Source organism: Papio anubis, chromosome 17, assembly GCF_008728515.1.
Source record: "Papio anubis isolate 15944 chromosome 17, Panubis1.0, whole genome shotgun sequence".
Taxonomy (NCBI): Eukaryota; Metazoa; Chordata; class Mammalia; order Primates; family Cercopithecidae; genus Papio; species Papio anubis.
In genome coordinates, this window is record NC_044992.1 from 52275672 (window position 1) to 52295747 (window position 20076).

At 45.3% G+C, this 20076-nt stretch overlaps 1 protein-coding gene across 2 annotated transcripts in view; it reads right to left on the reverse strand.

The window, feature by feature from the left end:
- Nucleotides 1-20076, reverse strand: part of PLEKHM1 (pleckstrin homology and RUN domain containing M1) — a 54536-nt gene that overhangs the window by 25300 nt on the left and 9160 nt on the right. The window contains exons 3-5 of one of the 2 annotated variants that reach the window (XM_031657646.1): nucleotides 17433-17680; nucleotides 14614-15240; nucleotides 7833-8217 (exon numbers count right to left, since the gene is read on the reverse strand). In XM_031657646.1, coding sequence (XP_031513506.1) covers nucleotides 7833-8217; nucleotides 14614-15240; nucleotides 17433-17680 — 1260 coding nt within the window. The remainder of the gene's footprint in view (nucleotides 1-7832; nucleotides 8218-14613; nucleotides 15241-17432; nucleotides 17681-20076) is intronic. The other variant, XM_031657647.1, reaches the window with a different exon arrangement.

Sequence of the window (20076 nt, forward strand, 5' to 3'; positions counted from 1 at the left end):
AGAGGCGTGAGCTATCATGCCCAGCCTGAATGTCCATAATTTCACATTTGTCTCCTTCCTTCCAGTCCCCTTGACCCACCTTTGTTATTTTATATTAAAGACATTGGGATGCTCATGATTTATTCACTCATGATTCTGGGCCAGGTACTTGCTGGAGATACCAAGAAAAAGAACCATTCCAAACAGCCTTATAGCTAGGATGGGGGAACAAAATAAACTTAGGAGTTGGCATCTCAAGAGTCTCTTGTGAGTTCAAGAACTATTCACTGATGCCTACTCTCTCCCAGGTACAGTGCTTGGTGCTGACAATACAGAAGCGAACAGGCCTGGTGCTCTGTATCATAGAGCTAATATTCTAGTAAGGAAGATAGAAAATAAACAAGGAGACAAAGAGATAATATATTGTAATTGCACATAGTGATGAGTGTTATAAGTGAAGTCAAGCAGATGAATGGGACAGAGAGTCACTGGGGATAGTGCTTTTGAGCTACAGAGGTCCAGTCAGGGAAGGTTGAGACAATAATGAAGTGAGTTGGGAAAGAAGGAACAGCAAATGTAAAAGCCTGAGGCTGGGCCGGGCACAGTGGCTCCTGCCTGTAATCCCAGCACTTTGAGAGGCCAAGGTGGGCCGATCACTTGAGGTCAGGAGTTCGAGACCAGCCTGGCCAACATGGTGAAACCCTATCTCTACTAAAAATACAAACATTAGCTGGGCGTGGTAGTAGGCATCTGTAATCCCAGCTACTTGGGAGGCTGAGGCAGGAGAATCTGGGGTTTGTGAGTTCGTTTCAGTTTAACTCCCAGAGGGCAGTGTGAGTTCTCTGGGAGGCGGAGGTTTCAGTGAGCTGAGATTGCACCACTGTACTTCAGCCTGAGTGACAGAGTGAGACTCTGCCTCAAAAAAAAAATTTTTTTTTAAAGAAGCCTGATGTTGGAAGGAGCTCGCTTGGACTACAGAGCTGCAAGGAGGCCGGTGGGTCAGAGCTTAGTGAACAAAGATGCTAGCTCGCTTGGACTACAGAGCTGCAAGGAGGCCGGTGGGTCAGAGCTTAGTGAGCAAAGTTGCTATCCTGTCCCATCAGCTTTGAGGCCCTGGCAAAATAAGATGCCTGAGCCAGCAAAGCAGAAGCTGGACCCTGGGCAGGAGTGAACTCAACATGGTTAGTGACACTCTGGAGCCCTGTGGGGCGCACAGCCTGCATCCCCAGCAGACGTCACTCTGCCTCCAGCTCGAGGCAGGGGCTGCAGAGCTTTCCTCTTCAGCCTTCAGCTAGAGTTGGCAGGTGCATAGTCGCAACCTTCAGGGTCCTAGAGCATTCATTTTCAGGAAGTACATCTTCAGGATGTACTGAAGCATCTTCAGAACAGCAAATACGAAGAGTCTGACCCACACTGACAGTTTTGTGATTTACATGGTCATATTCAAGAAACAGAGTGAGGCCAATCAGATAGCCATATGGAAAAATATGAGCTTTGACTTCTAACTCATACCACACACAAAAATTAATCCCAGAAAGATCATAAACCTAACTGTGAAAGATAAATCACTAAAGCCTCTAGAAGATAATATAGGCAAATACCTTCAGATCCTTGGGGGAGATGAATATCTCTTAAATGGGACAAAAACCAAGCAAACCATAAACAAAAAGACTGATAAACTGCACATCATTGAAAGAATCTCTGTTCAATAAACATACCATTAGGAGGTTTAAAAGTCAAGCCCTATAGACTAGAAAAAGATACTTGATATAGATACTGTTTTTCTCCAATAAAAGACTTATATCTGTAATATATAAAGAGCTCCTACAAATCAACACATACACATACAACTCAATTTAAGACCAGGATGACAATTTGGACAGACATTCTATAAAAGAGGATTGACTGACCAATAAGCAAATGAAAAGGTATCATCTTTAGTCATCAAGGAAATGAAAATTAAAACCACTACACATCTACCAGAGTGGCTAAAATTAAAAAGATTGGTAACACCATTGGCCAGGATAAAGAGCAACTAGAATGCTCATTTGTTGCCAATATGAGTATAAATTAGCACAGACACTTTAGGAAACTGTTTGGTGGTGGTATCTATTAAAGTTAAACATATGCCACCGAAGGACCTAGCAATTCCATTCCCAGATATATATATCCACAGAAATAAGCACCGAGGTTCTCCAAAAGCATGTACAAGAATGTTCACTACAGCTGTCTTCATAATAGTCAAAACCTGGAAACAACCCAAATGTCCATTAACAGAATGGATAATAGGGGGCGATGTATTTTTACAATGGAGTACTACTACAGAACAATGGAAAAGAACGAACTGCAGCTTCATGCTCTATGTACAGTTGCAGCTCACAGATGTAGTGTTCAGCGAAAGAAACCAGACACAAAAGAATACATACTGCATGATTCCATTTATAGGCGTGAAGTTCTACAACAGGAAAAACTAACGCACCACGCTAGAAGTCAGAATGGTGGATTTCAAGGTGCGCGATGACTGGGAGAAGGTATGCAAGAGCCTCTGGTGGGCTAGAGGGCTAGACACACTCTGTATCTTGATCTAGATGGTGGTCACAGGGTGCACATCATATGTAAATACTCACCAAGGTGGACACTTGGACCCTGAAGATCTGGTACTTCAGATACATCATTCCTCAAAAAAATTTTAAAGGAGAAAGTGGGGCAGTTCAATGGGGAAAGGATGGCCTTTTCAACAAATGGTGCTGGCTCCACTGGGTGTCTACATCCTTCATACACAAAAGTTAACTCAAGATGGACCACAGACTCACTTGTAAGAGCTAAACTGATAACATTCTTAGAAGAAATCATGGAAGTAAATCTTTGTGACCTTGGATTAGGTAATGGGTACTTAGATAGAACACCAAAAGCACAATTAGATAAATTGGACTACATCAAAAGTAAAGCTTTTATGCTGCCAAAAATACCATCAAAAGAGTGAACAGACAACCTGCAGAATGGGAGAAAATATTTGTAAATCATGTATCTGGTAAGGGTCTAGTATCCAGAATATACACAGTTTAAAGAACTAGCCTGGGCAACATGGTGAAACCTCTACTCTATAAAAAACACAAAAAAACTAGCTGGGCATGGTGGTGTGAGGCTATAGTCCCAGCTACTCAGGAGGCTAAGGCGGGAGGATCACCTGAGCCCAGGAAGTTGAGGCTGCAGTGAGCTGAGATCACGCCACTCCACTCCAGCCTTGAGACAGAGCAAGACTCTGTCTCAAAAAAAAAAAAAAAAGAAAAAGAAAAAGAAAGAAAGAAAAAAGTACTATTATAACTCAATAATAAGAAGATAACATAATTTGGCTGGGTGCAGTGGCTCACACCTGTAATCCCAGCACTTTGGGAGGCCAAGGCAGGTGGATCACCTGAGGTCAGGTGTTCAAGACCAGCCTGGCCAACATGCTAAAATCCCATCTCTACAAAAATACAAAAATTAGCCAGGTATGGTGGCAGGCGCCTGTAATCCCTGCTACTCAAGAGGCTGAGGCAGGAGAATCGCTTGAACCCGGGAGGCAGAGGTTGCAGTGAGTCAAGGTTGTGCCATCGCACTCCAGCCCAGGGGCCAAGAGCGAGACTTCATCTCAAAAAAACCAAAAACATAATTTAAAAATGGGCAAAGGTAGGCTGAATGTGGTGGCTCATGCCTGTAATCCCGGCACTTTGAGAGGTTGAGGCGGAAGAATTGCTTGAGTCCAGGAATTTGAGGGCAGCCTGGCAACATCGCAAAACCCCGTCACTACAAAAAATACAAAAAATTAGCTGGTCATGGTGGCGCATGCCTATAGTCCCAGCTACTTGGGAGGCTGAGGTGGGATAATCACTTGAGGTTGGGAGGTTGAGGTTGCAGTGAGCTGTGATCACACCACTGCACTCTAGAAAGGCCAAAGTTTTGGAAAAGACATTTCTCCAAAGAAGATACACAAGTGGCCAATAAGCACATGGAAAGATGTTCAACTTCATTAGCTGTCAGGGAAACATAAATCAGAACCACAATGAGCTCCCACTTCTTACGCACTGTGATGGCTATCATAGTAATTTTTTAAAAAACTAGACAGTAACAACTGTTGGTGGGGATGTGGCGAATATAAAATGGGGCAGGCTGCTTTGGAAAACAGTTTGGCAGTTCCTCAAAAGGTTAAACATAGTTATCATATGATCTGAAAAATTCTACTCCTAGCTATGCATCCAGGAGAATTAAAAACATATGTCCACACAAAAACTTATACACAAATATTTGCAGCAGCATTATTTATAATAGCCCTAAGTGGAAATAACCCAAACATCCATCAATTGATGAAACCTTACATAAAAAGTGACTTAGCCCTACAGTGGAATATACAGTGGGGTATTACTCAGCAATAAAAAGGAATGAAGTATTCATACACACAACAACATGGATGAATGTTAAAAACACATGCTACATGAAGGAAGCCAGACACAAAAGGTCACACATTACATGACCTCATTTATATAAAATGGCAAGAATGGACAAATCTATCAAGATAGAAAGTAAATTAGTGGTGGCCAGGGGTTGAATGGAGAGAGATGGGGAGTGATTGCTAATAGGCAGAAGGTTTCTTCCATAGGGGATAGAAGTGTTCTACAATTAGACTGTGGTGATGATTACACAACCCTATGAATATACTAAAAACACAGTATTATACTTTAAACAGGTGAATTGTATGTATTTTAATTCTATCTCGATAAAGCTCTTTTAAAAAAAGGCGGGGGGGAGGTGCCTCTGCTTGTCTATTCCATGGCCCTGGCCCCATCCTGAGTCATATGACTTAGAGGAAGCTTGTCCAACCCACAGCCCATAGGCCTCATGCAGCCCAGGACAGCTTTCAATGTGGCCCAACACAAATTCATAAATTATCTTAAAACATTATGAGATTTTTGGCTGGGTGTGGTGACTCATGTCTGTAATCCCAGCACTTTGGGAGGCCGAGGCGGGTGGATCATTTAAGGTTGGGAGTTCAAAACCAGCCTGGCCAACATGGCAAAACCCCGTCTCTACGAAAAATACAAGAATTAGCTGGTCATGGTGGTGGGCGCCTGTAATCCCAGCTACTCGGGAGGCTGAGGCAAAAGAATCACTTGAACCAGGGAGGTGGAGGTTGCAGTGAGCCGAGATCGCACCACTGCACTCCAGCCTGGGTGACAGAGAGAGACATTATCTCAAAAAAACAAACAGAGAACAAAAAACATAATGAGATTATTTTTGTGATTTTTTTGAAGCTCATCAGCTATCATTAGTGTTACTGTATTTTATGTGTGACCCAAGACAATTCTTCTCCTTCCAGTGTGGCCCAGGGAAGCCAAAAGATCGGACACTCCTGATCTAGAAGCTACTACCCAAAGAGAAGAGCACGAATAGAGCTAAAAATGCAAGACTAGACTTCACCCTGAGCCCCAGACCATGGCAGAGAGATACTCCCAGCTTTGTGTCCGTGTATGCACGAGCATACAAATCCCTGCCTCTGCTTTCCATGACCCTATCTTGCCCTCCATGGTGTGGTTTAAATATGAAGCCAGGTTGGGCATGGTGACTCATGCCTGTAATCCTAGCACTTCGGGAGGCTGAGGTGGGAGGATCGCTCAAGGCTAAGCAACATAATGAAACCCCGTATCCATTAAAAAAAAAAAAAAGAATTAGCTGGGCAAGTTGGTGCCACCTGTGGTTCTAGCTACTCTAGAGGCTGAAGTGAGAGGATTGCTTGAGCATGGGAGGTCGAGGCTGCAGTCAGCTGTGATTGCACCACCGCACTCCAGCCTGGGTTACAGAGCAAGGCCTTGTCTCAAGAAAAAAACAAAACAAAATAAAAACAACTGTGAAGCTTAGAAAAAGAAGTAGTCAGAGGCACCTAAGCCTGTAAAGGTATTTACTCTCCCTCCCACCACTGCACCACCAGCCCTACCCGCACTGTCTCTTTCCTCTCTTGTGGACTTTCTCTGGAGCCTGCCCCTAGCATTCTAGAGCAATTGCTTTCCCTCACCCTGCTGGCTAGGCCGCTGGGGCTTGAACTGCAGCAGGGGCAGATAGCACACACATCTTTTTCCTACCCATACTCAGTAAACATCAATAACTTTGGAAAACCACAAAGGCCAAACAAGAACAAATGGAAAAGACAAAAGAGCTCAAATTCACAGCCTTTGGCTGGTGCTTCATTGGGCCAGTAGTTCTCAAGCCTCTCTACTCACTTGGTTCTCTCAAGGAGATGCCCAGGGCTGGCTTCCCTCAGGGACTATGTTGACCCTGGCCTCGAACTTTTGGGCTCAAGGAATCCTCCTGCCTCAGCCTCCCAACTAGCTGGGACCACAGGCTTGTGTCACTGCACATGGCTGGATTGGCTTATTCTACAACAGCACTGTCCAATGGAAATATAGTATGAGCCACATATATAATTTTAAATGTTCTAGCAGCCACATTTTTAAAAAGTATGGCACAGGTTCTCAAGATCTCCTAGGGCTGTGTTAATAGGCCATGGTTTAAACATAAATTTTGTTTTAAAGTAGAAAGAAATAGGTGAAATTAATTTTAATAATATATTTTATTTAATACAATATATCCAAAATCTTTTTTTCTCTTTCTTTTTTTTTCCAGACAAGGTCTCCCTCTGTCACCCAGGCTGGAGTACAGTGATGTAATCACAGCTCATTGCAGCCTCAACCTTCTGGGCTCAGGCCATCTTCCCACCTCCCTGGTAACTGGGACTACAGCCACACACTACCATGCCCAGCTAATTTTTGTATTTTTTGTAGAGATGGGGTCTCACTTTGTTGCCCAGGTTGGTCTCCAACTCCTGGGCTCAAGCAATCTTCCCTCCTTGGCTTTCCAAAGCGCTGGGATTATAGGTGTGAGCCACCATGCTCAGCCCCCAAATATTTTCATTTTAACTTGTAATCCATAAAAATGAGATTTTCTATTTTTTTTTTATCATACTAAGTTGTTGAAATCCAGCGCTTATTTCACATGGCACATCTCCATTTGGACGTGGCACATTTTAAGTGTTCAACAGCCACACGTGGCTGGTAGCTGCCATATTGGACAGCACAGCTCTAAAACCTGGGTCATGTTGCAAAGTGAGTATGTTCAAGGCCTAGTATTTTCTAAAAATATTAATTTAATAGGCTGAGCGCACTGGCTCATGCCTGTAATCCCAGCACTTTGGGAGGCCGAGGCAAGGAGATTGAGACCAGCCTGGTCAACATGGTGAAACCCCATCTTTACTAAAAATACAAAAATTAGCTGGGCATGGTGGTGGGCACCTGTAATCCCAGCTACTCAGGAGGCTGAGGCAGGAGAATCACTTGAACCCAGGAGGCGAAGGTGGCAGTGAGCAGAGATTGTGCCACTGCACTCCAGCCTGGGCAACAGAGCAAGACTCCATCTGAAAAAAACCAAAAAACCAAAAATCAAAAAATATTAATTTAATAATAACAAGTACTAAGGAGAAAATAAAGGTTCAGAGAGCTGAAGTGACTTGCCCAAGGCCTTAGCTAGTGAGTGGCAGTGGTTAAAGAGCTGAGACTGCGGTCAGATGAGAACGACCTTCACAGAGTGACGTGAAAATGACAGGAGATACACACGGGAAGTGAGCAGCACAGTGCCTGGCTTATATCTACAGCTCACATGCCAAGAAACATGAACCCCATCATCACGATGCTATTAACACTATCACCATGCAGGGAGAGGAAGGCTAACAGGGAGAAGGCAGAGACCACGCAGGGTCACTAGCTGGGGAAACCCTGCGTCAGCTGACATTTCCCAAGACTGCCCCCTGAACGGCTTGCACCACTCACCGGACTGGTGGGTGAGGAAACTACCAGCTTCAGACCAGCTCCGTCATGAGCCTGGGCCTTCTGTGGGCCATTCCCTTGGCCCACTTCTCTGGCTGTCTTGCTGACGGTACTAGAAGGCTGCTGGCCTGAGGTGCTCTCTACACGCTGCTGTAAGTCCAGGGCGCTGGGCGCCCGGGGACGCGGCTCCTGCATGTGGACACCATCTTGAGTTCCAGAGGCTGCCTGGGCAGGAAGGGGCTCTGCAGGCGCCTCATAGTGCAGGTGTGTGCTGGTGTTGAGGCCATGGAGGGAGAGCAAGGCCTGTGGTGTGGGGCTCTCCATTTCTTGGCTCAGTCCGTTGGTTGGCACAGAGTTTACCTGGGCTTTGCTGAATTCCAACAATACCCTAGAAGTTTTAAACAAAGAAACCTGTGTGACAGGTTGTCTGCGACAATGCCCAAGGCTATTGGGGCAGAGGGAAGAATGCAAAACTGCTGTTTTATGATTTAAAACAACCCACACCTTCTTAATTATCCACTGCACTCCCCATTACACAGTCCTCCTCTGACACTCCCACCACGTTCTTCCTGGCCAGGATTTAGGCAGACTGGGTAGGCAGGTGATTTGTGGAGCCTGGGATCTCAGGTGAAAAAGCTCCCACAGCAGAGAAAGAGGACTTGGTATGAATGAGGACTTACTGGCATTCTGAGCAGGCTAGCTGTGGGCCTGGAGAGCTTGCTCAGCCAAACACACAGTTGTGTGGGCAATCGTTTTCCCAAATATGGTGTGCAGCAGAGCCTCCAAGGACAGTGTCTCAGAACAGGCCTCCTCCTCAGCACAGAGAGTTGAGGTGCCAGGACTCTGTGCCCTGGGGCAGGGACTAGGAGCAGCAAGGGCTAAACAGGTTTCCTGAGCGAGGTCATATTTTGTTCCTGGGCAGGCACTGGGACAGCAGGACTGGGGGAGGTGCAAGGGCTGGTCCCCTCAGAGCTGGACTGGGTGTGGAGACAGCAAAGCGTCACATCCCCAGAAAGTGCTTCTGGAGCTCAGTGTACACCAGGTGTGTGAGGGTGGATATGAGTACACATGAGATGTGCCCCTGCTCACTCTCCATGGTGCGACTGCCACTCCCTGTCTCCTCCATGCTGCTTCCTGGGGCCACAGGGAGCAAATGTTACTCTCTTGGTACATGTGTGTGCACACACACACTCACACATACACAGTGCACAGAAACATGTCCTGGGCCCTCTGGAATGTGCACTGACTAGCAACTGCTCCTCTCTCTCCTGAGGCTTCTGAGGATCCAAGCTCCATTTCGAAAATAAACCCGTTTGCTATCTCTTCTGCTTATAAAACCAGTGGAGCATGTCATGGGCAAAGACAGGTTCAGATGGCCACAGGCTGTCTAAGGCCCCAAAGCCTCCATGCATCTGCCCTGATGGCTTGTACTGGATCCAGAAGATACATGAAGCTCAGCTTAATTTGGGCTTATGGAAATGAGGATTTTAGAATTCAAGTTGCTTACCTGATTGTCTTCCCAGTGAGCTCTGCACCATCTTAACCCCAAACAACATTTCAAGACATTATAGTCAAGAATAGGTGGCCAATCCATATATAAGTAACTGATTTTGGCTGGGTGTAGTGGCTCATGTCTGTAATCCCAGCACTTTAGAAGTTTGAGGCGGGTAGAATTACAACGTCAGGAGTTCAAGACTAGCATGGCCAAGATGGTGAAACCGCGTCTCTACTAAAAATACAAAAATTAGCCGGGCTTGGTGGCAGGTGCCTGTAATCCCAGCTACTCGGGAGACTGAGGCAGAGAATTGCTTGAACCAGGGAGGTGGAGGTTGCAGTGAGCCAAGATCGTGCCACTGCACTCCAGCCTGGGTAAAAGAGTGAGACTCCATCTCAAAAAAAAAAAAAAAAAAAAAGTAAATGATTTTCAACATAGACACCAACACACTTTAATGGGGAAGGAATAGTCTTTTCAACAATTGTGCTGAGGTAAGTGGATAATTACATGCAAAAGAAAAAAGCTGGATTGCTATCTCACATTGTATACAAAAATGAACTCAAAATGGATTAAAAACCTAAAGGTAAGAGCTAAAACTAACTCTCAGAAGGAAAGAGAGGTATAAACTTCATGTCTTTGGATTAGGCAATGGTTTCTTAGACGTGAGATCTATAGCGTAAGCAAGCAATGAAAAACAAATTGTAATCCCAGCACTTTGGAGGCCAAGGCAGGTGGATCACCTGAGGCCAGGAGTTCGAGATCAGCCTGGCCAACATGGTGAAACCCCGTCTCTAATAAAAATACAAAAATTAGCTGGGCGTGGTGGTGCACACCTGTAATCCCAGCTACTTGGGGGGCTGAGGCAGGAGAATCACTCGAACCTGGGAGCGGGAGGCTGCAGTGAGCCGGGATCACACCACTGCACTCCAGCCTGGGCGACAGAGTGAGACTCTGTTTCAAAAAACAAAAATAAAAAACGTTTGTGGTTTTTTTGTTTTTTTGAGATGGAGTCTCACTCTGTCGCCCAGGCTGGAGTGCAGTGGCGCCATCTCGGCTCACTGCAAGCTCTGCTTCCCGGGTTCACACCATTCTCCTGCCTCAGCCTCCCGATTAGCTGGGACTACAGGCACCCGCCACAACGCCTGGCTAATTTTTTGTATTTTTTTTTTTGGTAGAGACGGGGTTTCACCATATTAGCCAGGATGGTCTCGATCTCCTGACCTTGTGATCCTCCCATCTCAGCCTCCCAAAGTGCTAGGACTACAGGCATGAGCCACCGCGCCCGGCCAAAACATTTGTGTTTTAAAGGATACTATCAAGAAACTAAAAAGACAACTCAAAGAATGGGGGGAAATATTTATAAATTATATAGAAGGGCCTATTATCCAGAATATATATAGAACACTCACAAATCAACAATAAAAAGACAAATAACCAAATTGTTAAATGGGCAAAGGATCTGAACAGACATTTCTCCAAAGATATCCAAATGTTCGATAAGCACATGAAAAGATACTCAACATCATTAATCATCAGAGAAATGCAAATCACAACTACAATGAGATACCACTTTATACCCACTGGGTTGGTTATAATAAAAAAGAAAATAACGAGGGTAGGCAAAGATGTAGAGAAATTAAAGCTCGTATATATTAGTGGTGGGGATGTAAAATGACACAACTACTGCAGAAGACAATTTGGTAGTTCCTCAAAAAGTTAAACATAGAGTTACATATGACCCAGCAATTCCACCCCTAGGTATATAACTAAGAGAATTAAAAACATATGTCTACCCAGGCTGGGCATGAGAGGCTGAAGCGGGCAGACCACCTGAGGTCAGGAGGTCATCTGGCCAACATAGTGAAACCCTTTCTCTACAATAAGTACAAAACTAAGCTGGGTGTGGTGGCGGGCCCCTATAATCCCAGCTACTAGGGAGGCTGAGGATGGAGAATCGCTTGAACCCAGGAGGTGGAGGTTGCAGGGAGCCAAGATCGCGCCACTGCACTCCAGCGTGGGGGACAGAGCAAGACTCTATTTCAAAAAATAAATAAAATATAGAATAAAATAAAATACAACAATACCATCAGTTGAGCACTATTGATGCCTATGTGCCAGGGACCATTCTAAGTACTTAAATCTAAGTACTTAAACCCTCCAGATGATACCTATGCCACTCAGTGATCATTATAATACAGATCCAGTCTACACGGAAGGAGCTATTCAGGACAGTCAATTCACTAGCCCAACTGCAATTTGGTTTCTGCCAAACAGAACCGCTTTATATTAATAAATTTCATTTTGAATGTTGTGTCTTTTATGCTTTTATGTTTAATTTGTGGATGTTTTGATTTTATATGTGTAATGATAAGCACAAGGAATTTATGTCTAATTTAAAGTTACAAATATTTAAATAATATAATAACTTTGATGAACTCTAAGTGTCGGTGAGAACATTTTACCCTTGAAATACACACTTCAAGAAATGCTGGTCTCTGTGGATGCTCAAGGACTAACTTCAAGGCCCAGCTCTACGAATGCTGGTGCTGGCTGTGTGTTTGTGCATCTGTATGTCTTAGATTTGCCAGTTCCTCACACCACCGTCTGGCATTCGTCTATACATCCTGACCCTTGCCCCTCCAGTTTCCCCATACTAGCCGGGACAACACTTCCTGCACAGAGAGAATGGTTACTGATTCAGTGACCTTAAGCTGGAATTTTCCAATCACAAGACACATGAGATAAAAGCAAGACATATCACAAGGGGATGGCTGGCTGGTCTGCAGAGGAGGCAGACACACAGGAAGGGCTAAGACAGGTAAGTGAGCCTAGGTCATGCCCTGTGCCCGGGTCACACTGCAGGCCTGTCACACCACGGTCCCAGTGGTCATGGGAGACAGAGACTGTTCCTCCCCAATGTATTCTATCTAAATTCCTCCATTTAACATTTGAAAACTCCACCTAATGTGCTCAGAAGCTATTTCTGGGCCTACAAGAGAATTTCCTATATGCGTTTGATTAACAAGCAATGTGCCTGACATTCCTGGGCTTGTAAGTAGTGGAACAGGACTTGAAACTAGGTCTGCTCCAAGCCCAGTCCGCAACACCACCCAATGCTGGTGCTCTTCCTATGCTGGATGAGAACCCTAGAGGGACCTGAACCAAAGCAAGGGCATAGGATGAGTGGAAAGAAGGTCCCAAACACATGGGATCTTCTTTTCAGCTGATGGAACATGGGTCCAACTGAAGGAGGCTTTTAATAAGAAGTTCCCATTTTCCACCTATCAGATGAGCAAATATCCAAAAGTTCGCTAATACCATCAGTTGGCAAGGCTAAGAAACAAGGACATTCCTGGTGGAGTGTAAATGGGCAATAATCTGTGAATATTCTATATTAGTCTGTCCTTTTGCTCAGCAATTTTGCTTCTGGGAGTTTACTGAACAGAGATAGTTATGCAGAACTAAAAGACCACATACACAAGGTTATTTATGAACACATGGGCCCTAGCACCCATTAAATACTGGGCTGATTAAGTAAACTAAGGTACATTCATACACTGGAACAATATGCAATAGAAAAAAAAAGAATGAGGCTGGGCGGGGTGGCTCAGGCCTATAATCCCAGCACTTTGGGAGCCCAAGGCAGGAGGATCTCTTGAGCCCAGGAGTTCAAGACTAGCCTGGGCAACACAGTGAGACCCCCATTTCTATAAAAAATAAAAATAAAAGAATGAAATAGCTCTGATATGAAAAGATCTTCTCCAAGACAAGATATAGAACAGTGTGTATATACTGCCTTTGTAGGGGAGAAAGTAATAAATAAGGAGTAAATTTTTAAAATCTTTTTTTTTTGAGATGGAGTCTTGCTCTGTCGCCCAAGCTCCGCCTCCTGGGGCCACGCCATTCTCCTGCCTCAGCCTCCAGAGTAGCTGAGACTACAGGTGCCTGCCACCATGCCCAGCTAATTTTTTGTATTTTTAGTAGAGACAGGGTTTCACTGTGTTAGCCAGAATGGTCTTGATCTCCTGACCTTGTGATCCGCCCATCTTGGCCTCCTGAAGTGCTAGGATTACAGGCGTGAGCCACTGCACCCAGCTAAAAATCTTTATACTGGTATTTGTTGTAGATTAATTTAGAAATTTGGAAGAATATACAGGAAATTAATTATTATGGTTGTAGGGGTGGGAGGAAAGAACAGGGTAGAGGGAGAACAGGAATGGGAAAGGCTTTCACTGTATATGTTTTAGACTTTTTTTAACCATAAAAAGATTACGCAAAAAAATTTTTTTTTTTTTGGAGACAGAGTCTTGCTCTGTCACCCAGGCTGGAGTGCAGTGGCGCAGTCTCGGCTCACTGCAAACTCCACCTCCCTGGTTCATGCCATTCTCCTGCCTTAGCCTCCCATGTAGCTGGGACTATAGGCGCCCGCCACCATGCCCGTCTAATTTTTTGTATTTTTAGTAGAGACGGGGTTTCACCATGTTAGTCAGTATGGTCTCGATCTCCTGACCTCGTCCTGCCTGCCTTGGCCTCCCAAAGTGCTGGGATTACAAGCATGAGCCACCACACCTGGCTGCAAAAATTTTTTGAAAGGTTGTGTGAAGAAGGCTTTGCCCAGCTCTCTCTCTAGCCAAGTTCATCTGCCCCACATACTCTTCCACACATCTGTCTGTCCCCAGCTGTCCACCACCTCCTGCATGCAGCACTCAGGTCCTGTGTCCCCCAGGAGGTCTTCTGTGAAGTCACACCCTTATGCATTATGTTTCATCTATTTGTTGGAAGTTTTAAATGTGCTCTGACCTATTAGTTTCCTTCGTTCTAGATGAAGACAACAATATTTTACACTGTGCCTTATAGAGACTAAGTAACTTGGTTTGTTGTTGTTGTTTGTTTTTAGTTTTAGTTTTTTTTTTTTTTAATTTAGAGGTGGGATCTTGCTACATTGCCCAGGCTGGCCTTGAACTCCTGGGCTCAAGCAATCCTCCTGCCGCAACCTCCCAAGTGCTGGGATTTCAGGCATGAACCGCACCCAGCCCTGTCACCAGGGCAGAGCTGGAGCCCAAACCAGCTCTAAGCTGTTCTAAGTCCACTTTCTCCACTATGCCTGTATTGCCTGCTACAGCTCCCAGTGATTCCAGTCCCTGGAGAAGTCGATGTCTCCCTTGGCTTTCTTTAATTACTAATAGAGTTCAGTAATAGGCAATCACATGCCATAGGAAGAAAGGGAGGAGGAGAGGAAAGAAAGGAGGGAGGAGAGAAAATGGGAAGGAGTTGGGGCAGGGTACTCACTCTTGCAGAGACCGGTCTGAGTCCTCAGCATTTGCTGTGCCCAGGTCTGAGTCGTAGGACATGGGCTCCTCGCAATGGTCTGGACTCTTGGAGCCATTCTCTTGGAGTAAGCAGCTATCAGAGTTTAGGCTGCAGGACAGCTGGGATGAACTGGCCGTGTCCAGGCTGAGGGAGGAGGCAGTCAGCTTCTGGTTCCTCCGGATCTTATGGCCCGAGTGATGGACTTCGATGTCCTCAGAGCCTGAGGAATGGGAAATGGAATCCAGAGACTCCTTCCGCTGTAGTTCTGCACCAGAGGTAGAGAGAGGGTCCAGCTCAGAGAGCGGGCAAAGCCCAGACAGGGCCAGTGGGGTTAGCGTCCATTCATTTAAGATGGCAGACTTGTAGGAGAGTTCGAAGGACAAGGACGTGAGGCCCTGCAGGAAGCTAAGGAGGAACTCGCCCTCCTCGGCATCCCGGAGCAGGGCGGTGGGCTGGTAGTACTCGCGCAGGCGGGCCTGCTCCTGCAGCAGCAGCTTCAGATAGCACTCCATCAGGCCGTCGTTCAGGGCCAGCCGCAGCCATGCCCGGCAGCGGCCCACATCTGTGTTAACAAACGTCAGGTGCTCCAACTCCGAGATGATGTGTCTGGGAAGGGAGAACAGACATGTTTCAAGAAACCGCCCCAAATCACAGAGATGTGCTTTTATCCACTGGTTAGCAGGAACCAGGAATAACCACTGCAAATAGATAAAGGCATGCAAAAATATTTGGTAATAGTGTTTTAGGCCAGATGTGGTGGCTCACGCCTGTAATCCCAACACTTGGGAGGCCAAGGCAGGTGGATCACTGGAGCTCAGGAGTCCGAGACCAGCCTGGGCAACAGGACGAAACTCCATCTCTGCAACAACAACAACAACATAGCCAGATGTGGTGGCTTGCAGATGTAGTCCAAGCTACCCCGCCACTCAGAAGGTTGAGGTGGGAGGATAGCTTGAGTCTGGGAAGCAGAGGTTGCAGTGAGCCAAGATTGCACCACTGCACTCCAGCCTAGGATATATATATATAGTTTTAAAGGAAAAGTGTTTAAAGGAAATATTAAGCTATAACCCCCAACCTTCTGAGATTGGAATCGTGAAAGATAATTTCCATGTTCATTCCAACTACCACTGGGCCCCTGACATCATCTGCTCATCCAAGGCATGCTGTCAGAGCTCCCTAAGTGCAAAGTCCTTGCAGCAGTGAAGATGCAGGGTAAAGACATGGTCCCTGCCCTCAGGCACAAGGGACTGATGAAAAAAGGCATAAAGGGCAGGAAATCAACAACCCTGTAAGAGGACTGGGGAGAGCTCCAATTACAGCATGTGGCGGAAGAGTGGGTAGTTTGGTTGCAAGGCCAGGAAAGAGAGAGTCTTGAATATCAAACCAATAAGGCAACACGGGGCAATGGCTCCACACCCAGCCATGCACCAGAATCCCCTGGGGAACTTGAGCAGGATACAAGTTCTGGGGCCCCAACCTAGTGAATCAGTCTGCAGGCTGGCATCTGGGAGCCTGTGGGTTACAGATCTTTGTTTAGAAAAGTGACTTGACTACAATCATGCAGACTGTAGGGTAGATGTTCTGCATAAGGAGATCAGACCCCAGGTGTACCAGACTCAGTCCCAGAATGCCTCGGTCTGATGTACATGCCCCTCCTCTGAGCTAGCACAGTCCCTAGCGTGGGTTTATCTCCCCCATGGGAATGCAGACCGCATTCTACTAGGCTCAGTGAGTAAGCTCCAGGGAGCTTCACCTCAGTAAATGTTGACCAGATGACGGACTCAAGGAAAGACAGAGTGAGGTACGGGGGACAAATAGAAAGCCAGTGTCACCCAGGAAAGAAGTAAAAACGTGAGACAGGGCAGTGGCAGTCAGCATGGAAAGGAAGATCAGAGACTGACAAGGCTTCTTTGGGCTGAAGGTGACATTTAGTAGTCCTTAGAGGCACAGTGCCAGCTACTTGCTCAAAAGTCCAGACACAAGAGATAAGTGTCTCAGGGTGAATATTCATATGCTCTTCCTGATTCCACTCTTTAATAAAAATAACCCCATACCTCCTTAAGAGATAACATTTATGGCCGGGTGCGGTGGCTCACGCCTATAATCCCAGCACTTTCGAGGCCGAGGTGGGCAGATCACAAGGTCAGGAGTTCAAGACCAGCCTGATCAACATAGTGAAACCCGTCTCTACTAAAAATTAAAAAATTAGCTGGGCATGGTGGTGCGTGCCTGTAATCCCAGCCACTCAGGAGGCTGAGGCAGGAGAATTGCTTCAACCTGGGAGGCAGAGGTGCCAGTGAGCCGAGATCGCGCCATTGCACTCCAGCCTGGGTGACAGAGCGAAACTCCGTCCCAAAAAAAAAAAAAAAAAAAAAACAGATTTACAACTCAGATGTTCGAATAATCTAAGGCAGGGTCAGCAAACATTTTCTGTAAAGGGCCAGATAGTAAATACTTCAGGCTTTGCAGGCCACACAACCTCTGTTGTAACTATGTAACTCTGCCCCGGTGTGGCAAAAAAGGCTGTTCCTGCTAAAGGCGACCAGTCCCAGGGCTCAAAGCAACCACAGGCTCTTGCCTGAGTGCTGAGGGTCTCAAGATCTGCTGGCACGCTGGCTGGGAAGCTTGATCTAGAGATAAGCCTCTCTAGAAAACACTTTCAACCCCTACCTCACCCTATCTCTAGGCTAGAACACAGGGCACCTCTGTTGGCTTCCTGAACAGCTGGGGAGGAAAAGCTAAGTGTCCCATACTCTGCTGCTCCTCCCCAAAGCAAAACCTCTCCAGCTAAATCTCACTTGTGGGTGACAGCTTTCAGGAGGGGCCAGAAGACAGGCTGGGGCAGAGGCTTCTGGTGGGCACTTTTCTTCCTTTTTCCTCCAGCCTCAGCTCGGATGTGCTTGGCGTGCAGGCCATGGATAAACACAGCCTCCAGGGCGCTGCACATGGTGTTGGCATCTCCATCTTCACTAGTGACCACTGTGTCCAGGGACACGTACTGCTTCTGCAAGGCCTTCACGGATCCCACCAGCTTCTTCTTGATGACCTAGGCAGCATCACACAGAACACAGGCCTTTAGCGGAAAATGCTATGGAGAGTCCCTGGAGTGTAATCCTTTGCCTGATGCCAAATACATGTGCAACCACATGCACACACATCTATGGGTGTGTCTGTAGATTTCTTCTGTAAAATTAGCACATTGTTAACTATAGCAAAGAAAGATAAAGCATAGAGAAGAAAAGGAAAATCACACACTACCCAGAGATAATCACTGCTATTGTTTTGCATGTCCTTCAGTGCAGACACTTTGTTTTTTAGACCAAACTTAAGTGAACTTAGAGTCACATAATCTTGTGTTTAAATATTGGCCCCATCATAGCTGCAGTGATGGGAGGTTGGGTAAATCCATCTAGAACAAGGGTGGGGCTTCCCACCTTTTTCACATGGACAAGTTTCTGTAGAGAATCAATAAGCCAAGAGGCAAAAACAAACAAACAAAAAACACCCACACTGCTTTAGAGTAATAAAAACATGAGGAGAACAGGAGCGTGGTTTATGTTAAGAAAGATCCTAGGCTGGGCGTGGTGGCTCAAACCCGTAATCCTAGAACTTTGGGAGGTCAGAGGCAGGAGGACTGCTTGAGTCCAGGACTTCAAGGCTGCAGTGAACTATGATCACACCACTGTACTCCAGCCTGGGCAACACAGCAAGACCTTGTCTCAAAAAAAGAAAGAAAAAAAAAAAAAAGAAAGATCCTGGGCCTGGAAGCCAGAGGACTAGGCTCAGTCCTAGCTGTCAGTAACCAGACGGGCCTCCTTAGACCTTCCACTTAACTTCTTTGAGCCCCAATTTCCTCATCTGTTAAAGTGGAAATAATACTTTCTGATATATAGTAATATGAGGATTCTCCTGAGGACAGGACTACCTTTTTTTTTTTTTTTTCAGGGAAGTGGTTTCTGGTAAAAACCAGAACGCCTACTAGATAAATTCTAAAAAGAGGCTGGGTGCGGTGGCTCACGCCTGTAATCCCAACACTTTGGGAGGCCAAGGCAGGTGGATCACTTGAGGTGAGGAGTTTGAGATCAGCCTGGCAAACATGGTGAAACCCTGTCTCTACTAAAAATGCAAAAATTAGCCAGGTGTGGTGATGAGCGCCTGTAATCCCAGCTACTTAGGAGGCTGAGGCAGGAGAATCACTTAAACCCGGGAGGCGGAGGTTGTAGTGAGCCAAAATCGTACCACTACACTACAGCCTGGGTGGCAGAGTGAGACTCCATCTCAAAAAAAAAAAAAAAATTTATATATATATATATATATATATATATGTATATATATAAGCTAAGTGTGGCACTAAGACTAGTGTTTTATTCATCCTTGTGTCAACACTTGGCACTGTGCCTGGCACATAGAAATAATAAATGTTTGTTAAATGAAGACACCACAAAATGTACATAGTCTTTTGGAAATATACAGTAAAAACTGAGCATAATTATAAGTATGTGAAAATCACGTAAGTGTTTGGAAAAGGACTGGAAGGGATTAAAGAAAAACTGGTTTGAATTGTTGGGTGATAGGATTATGGATACATATTTTAATCTTTTATTTTGATTTCAGTCAAAACTATGTTAACATTCTTTGAAAAGTTAAATTTGAAAAAATATAACAGCTTTAATGAGATATAATTCATATACCATAAAATACACCCATTTAAAGTGTACAGTTCAATTGCTTCTAGTCTATTAACACAATTGTGCAACCATCATCACTATCTAATTTTAGAAGATTTTTCTGGCTGGGCATGGTGGTTCACGTCTGTAATCCCAGCACTTCAGGAGGCCAAGACAAGTGGATCACCTGAGGTCAGGAGTTCGAGATCAGCCTGGCCAACATGGTGAAACCCTGTCTCTACTAAAAATACAAAAATTAGCCAGGCGTGGTGGTGTGCACCCATAATCCCAGCTACTTGGGAGGCTGAGGCATGAGAATCGCTTGAACTTGGGAGGTGGAGTTCGTGGTGAGTCAAGATTGTGCCACTGCACTCCAGCCTGGGCGGCAGAGTGAGACTCAAAAAAAAAAGAAAAAGAAAAGAAAAAGAAAAAAGATTTTCATCACCCCAAAAAGAAATACTGATATATTAGTGATTGCCAGGGGCTGGGAGAAAGGGGAATAGGAAGTGAATGAAGTCACTAACCTATTTTCTGTTTCTGTGGTTTTTCGTATTTTGTACATCTCACATGAATAGATATGAACACAACATATGACCCTTTGAATCTGACTTCTTTCACTTAGCATAATATTTTCCACCATGTTGTAGCATGTATCAGGACTTCATCCCTTTTTATTGCCAGAATTTTACCACATTTTATTCATCCATTCATCAGTTAATAGACATTTGGGTTGTTTCTACTCTTTTGCTATTATCAATAATGCTGCTATGAACAT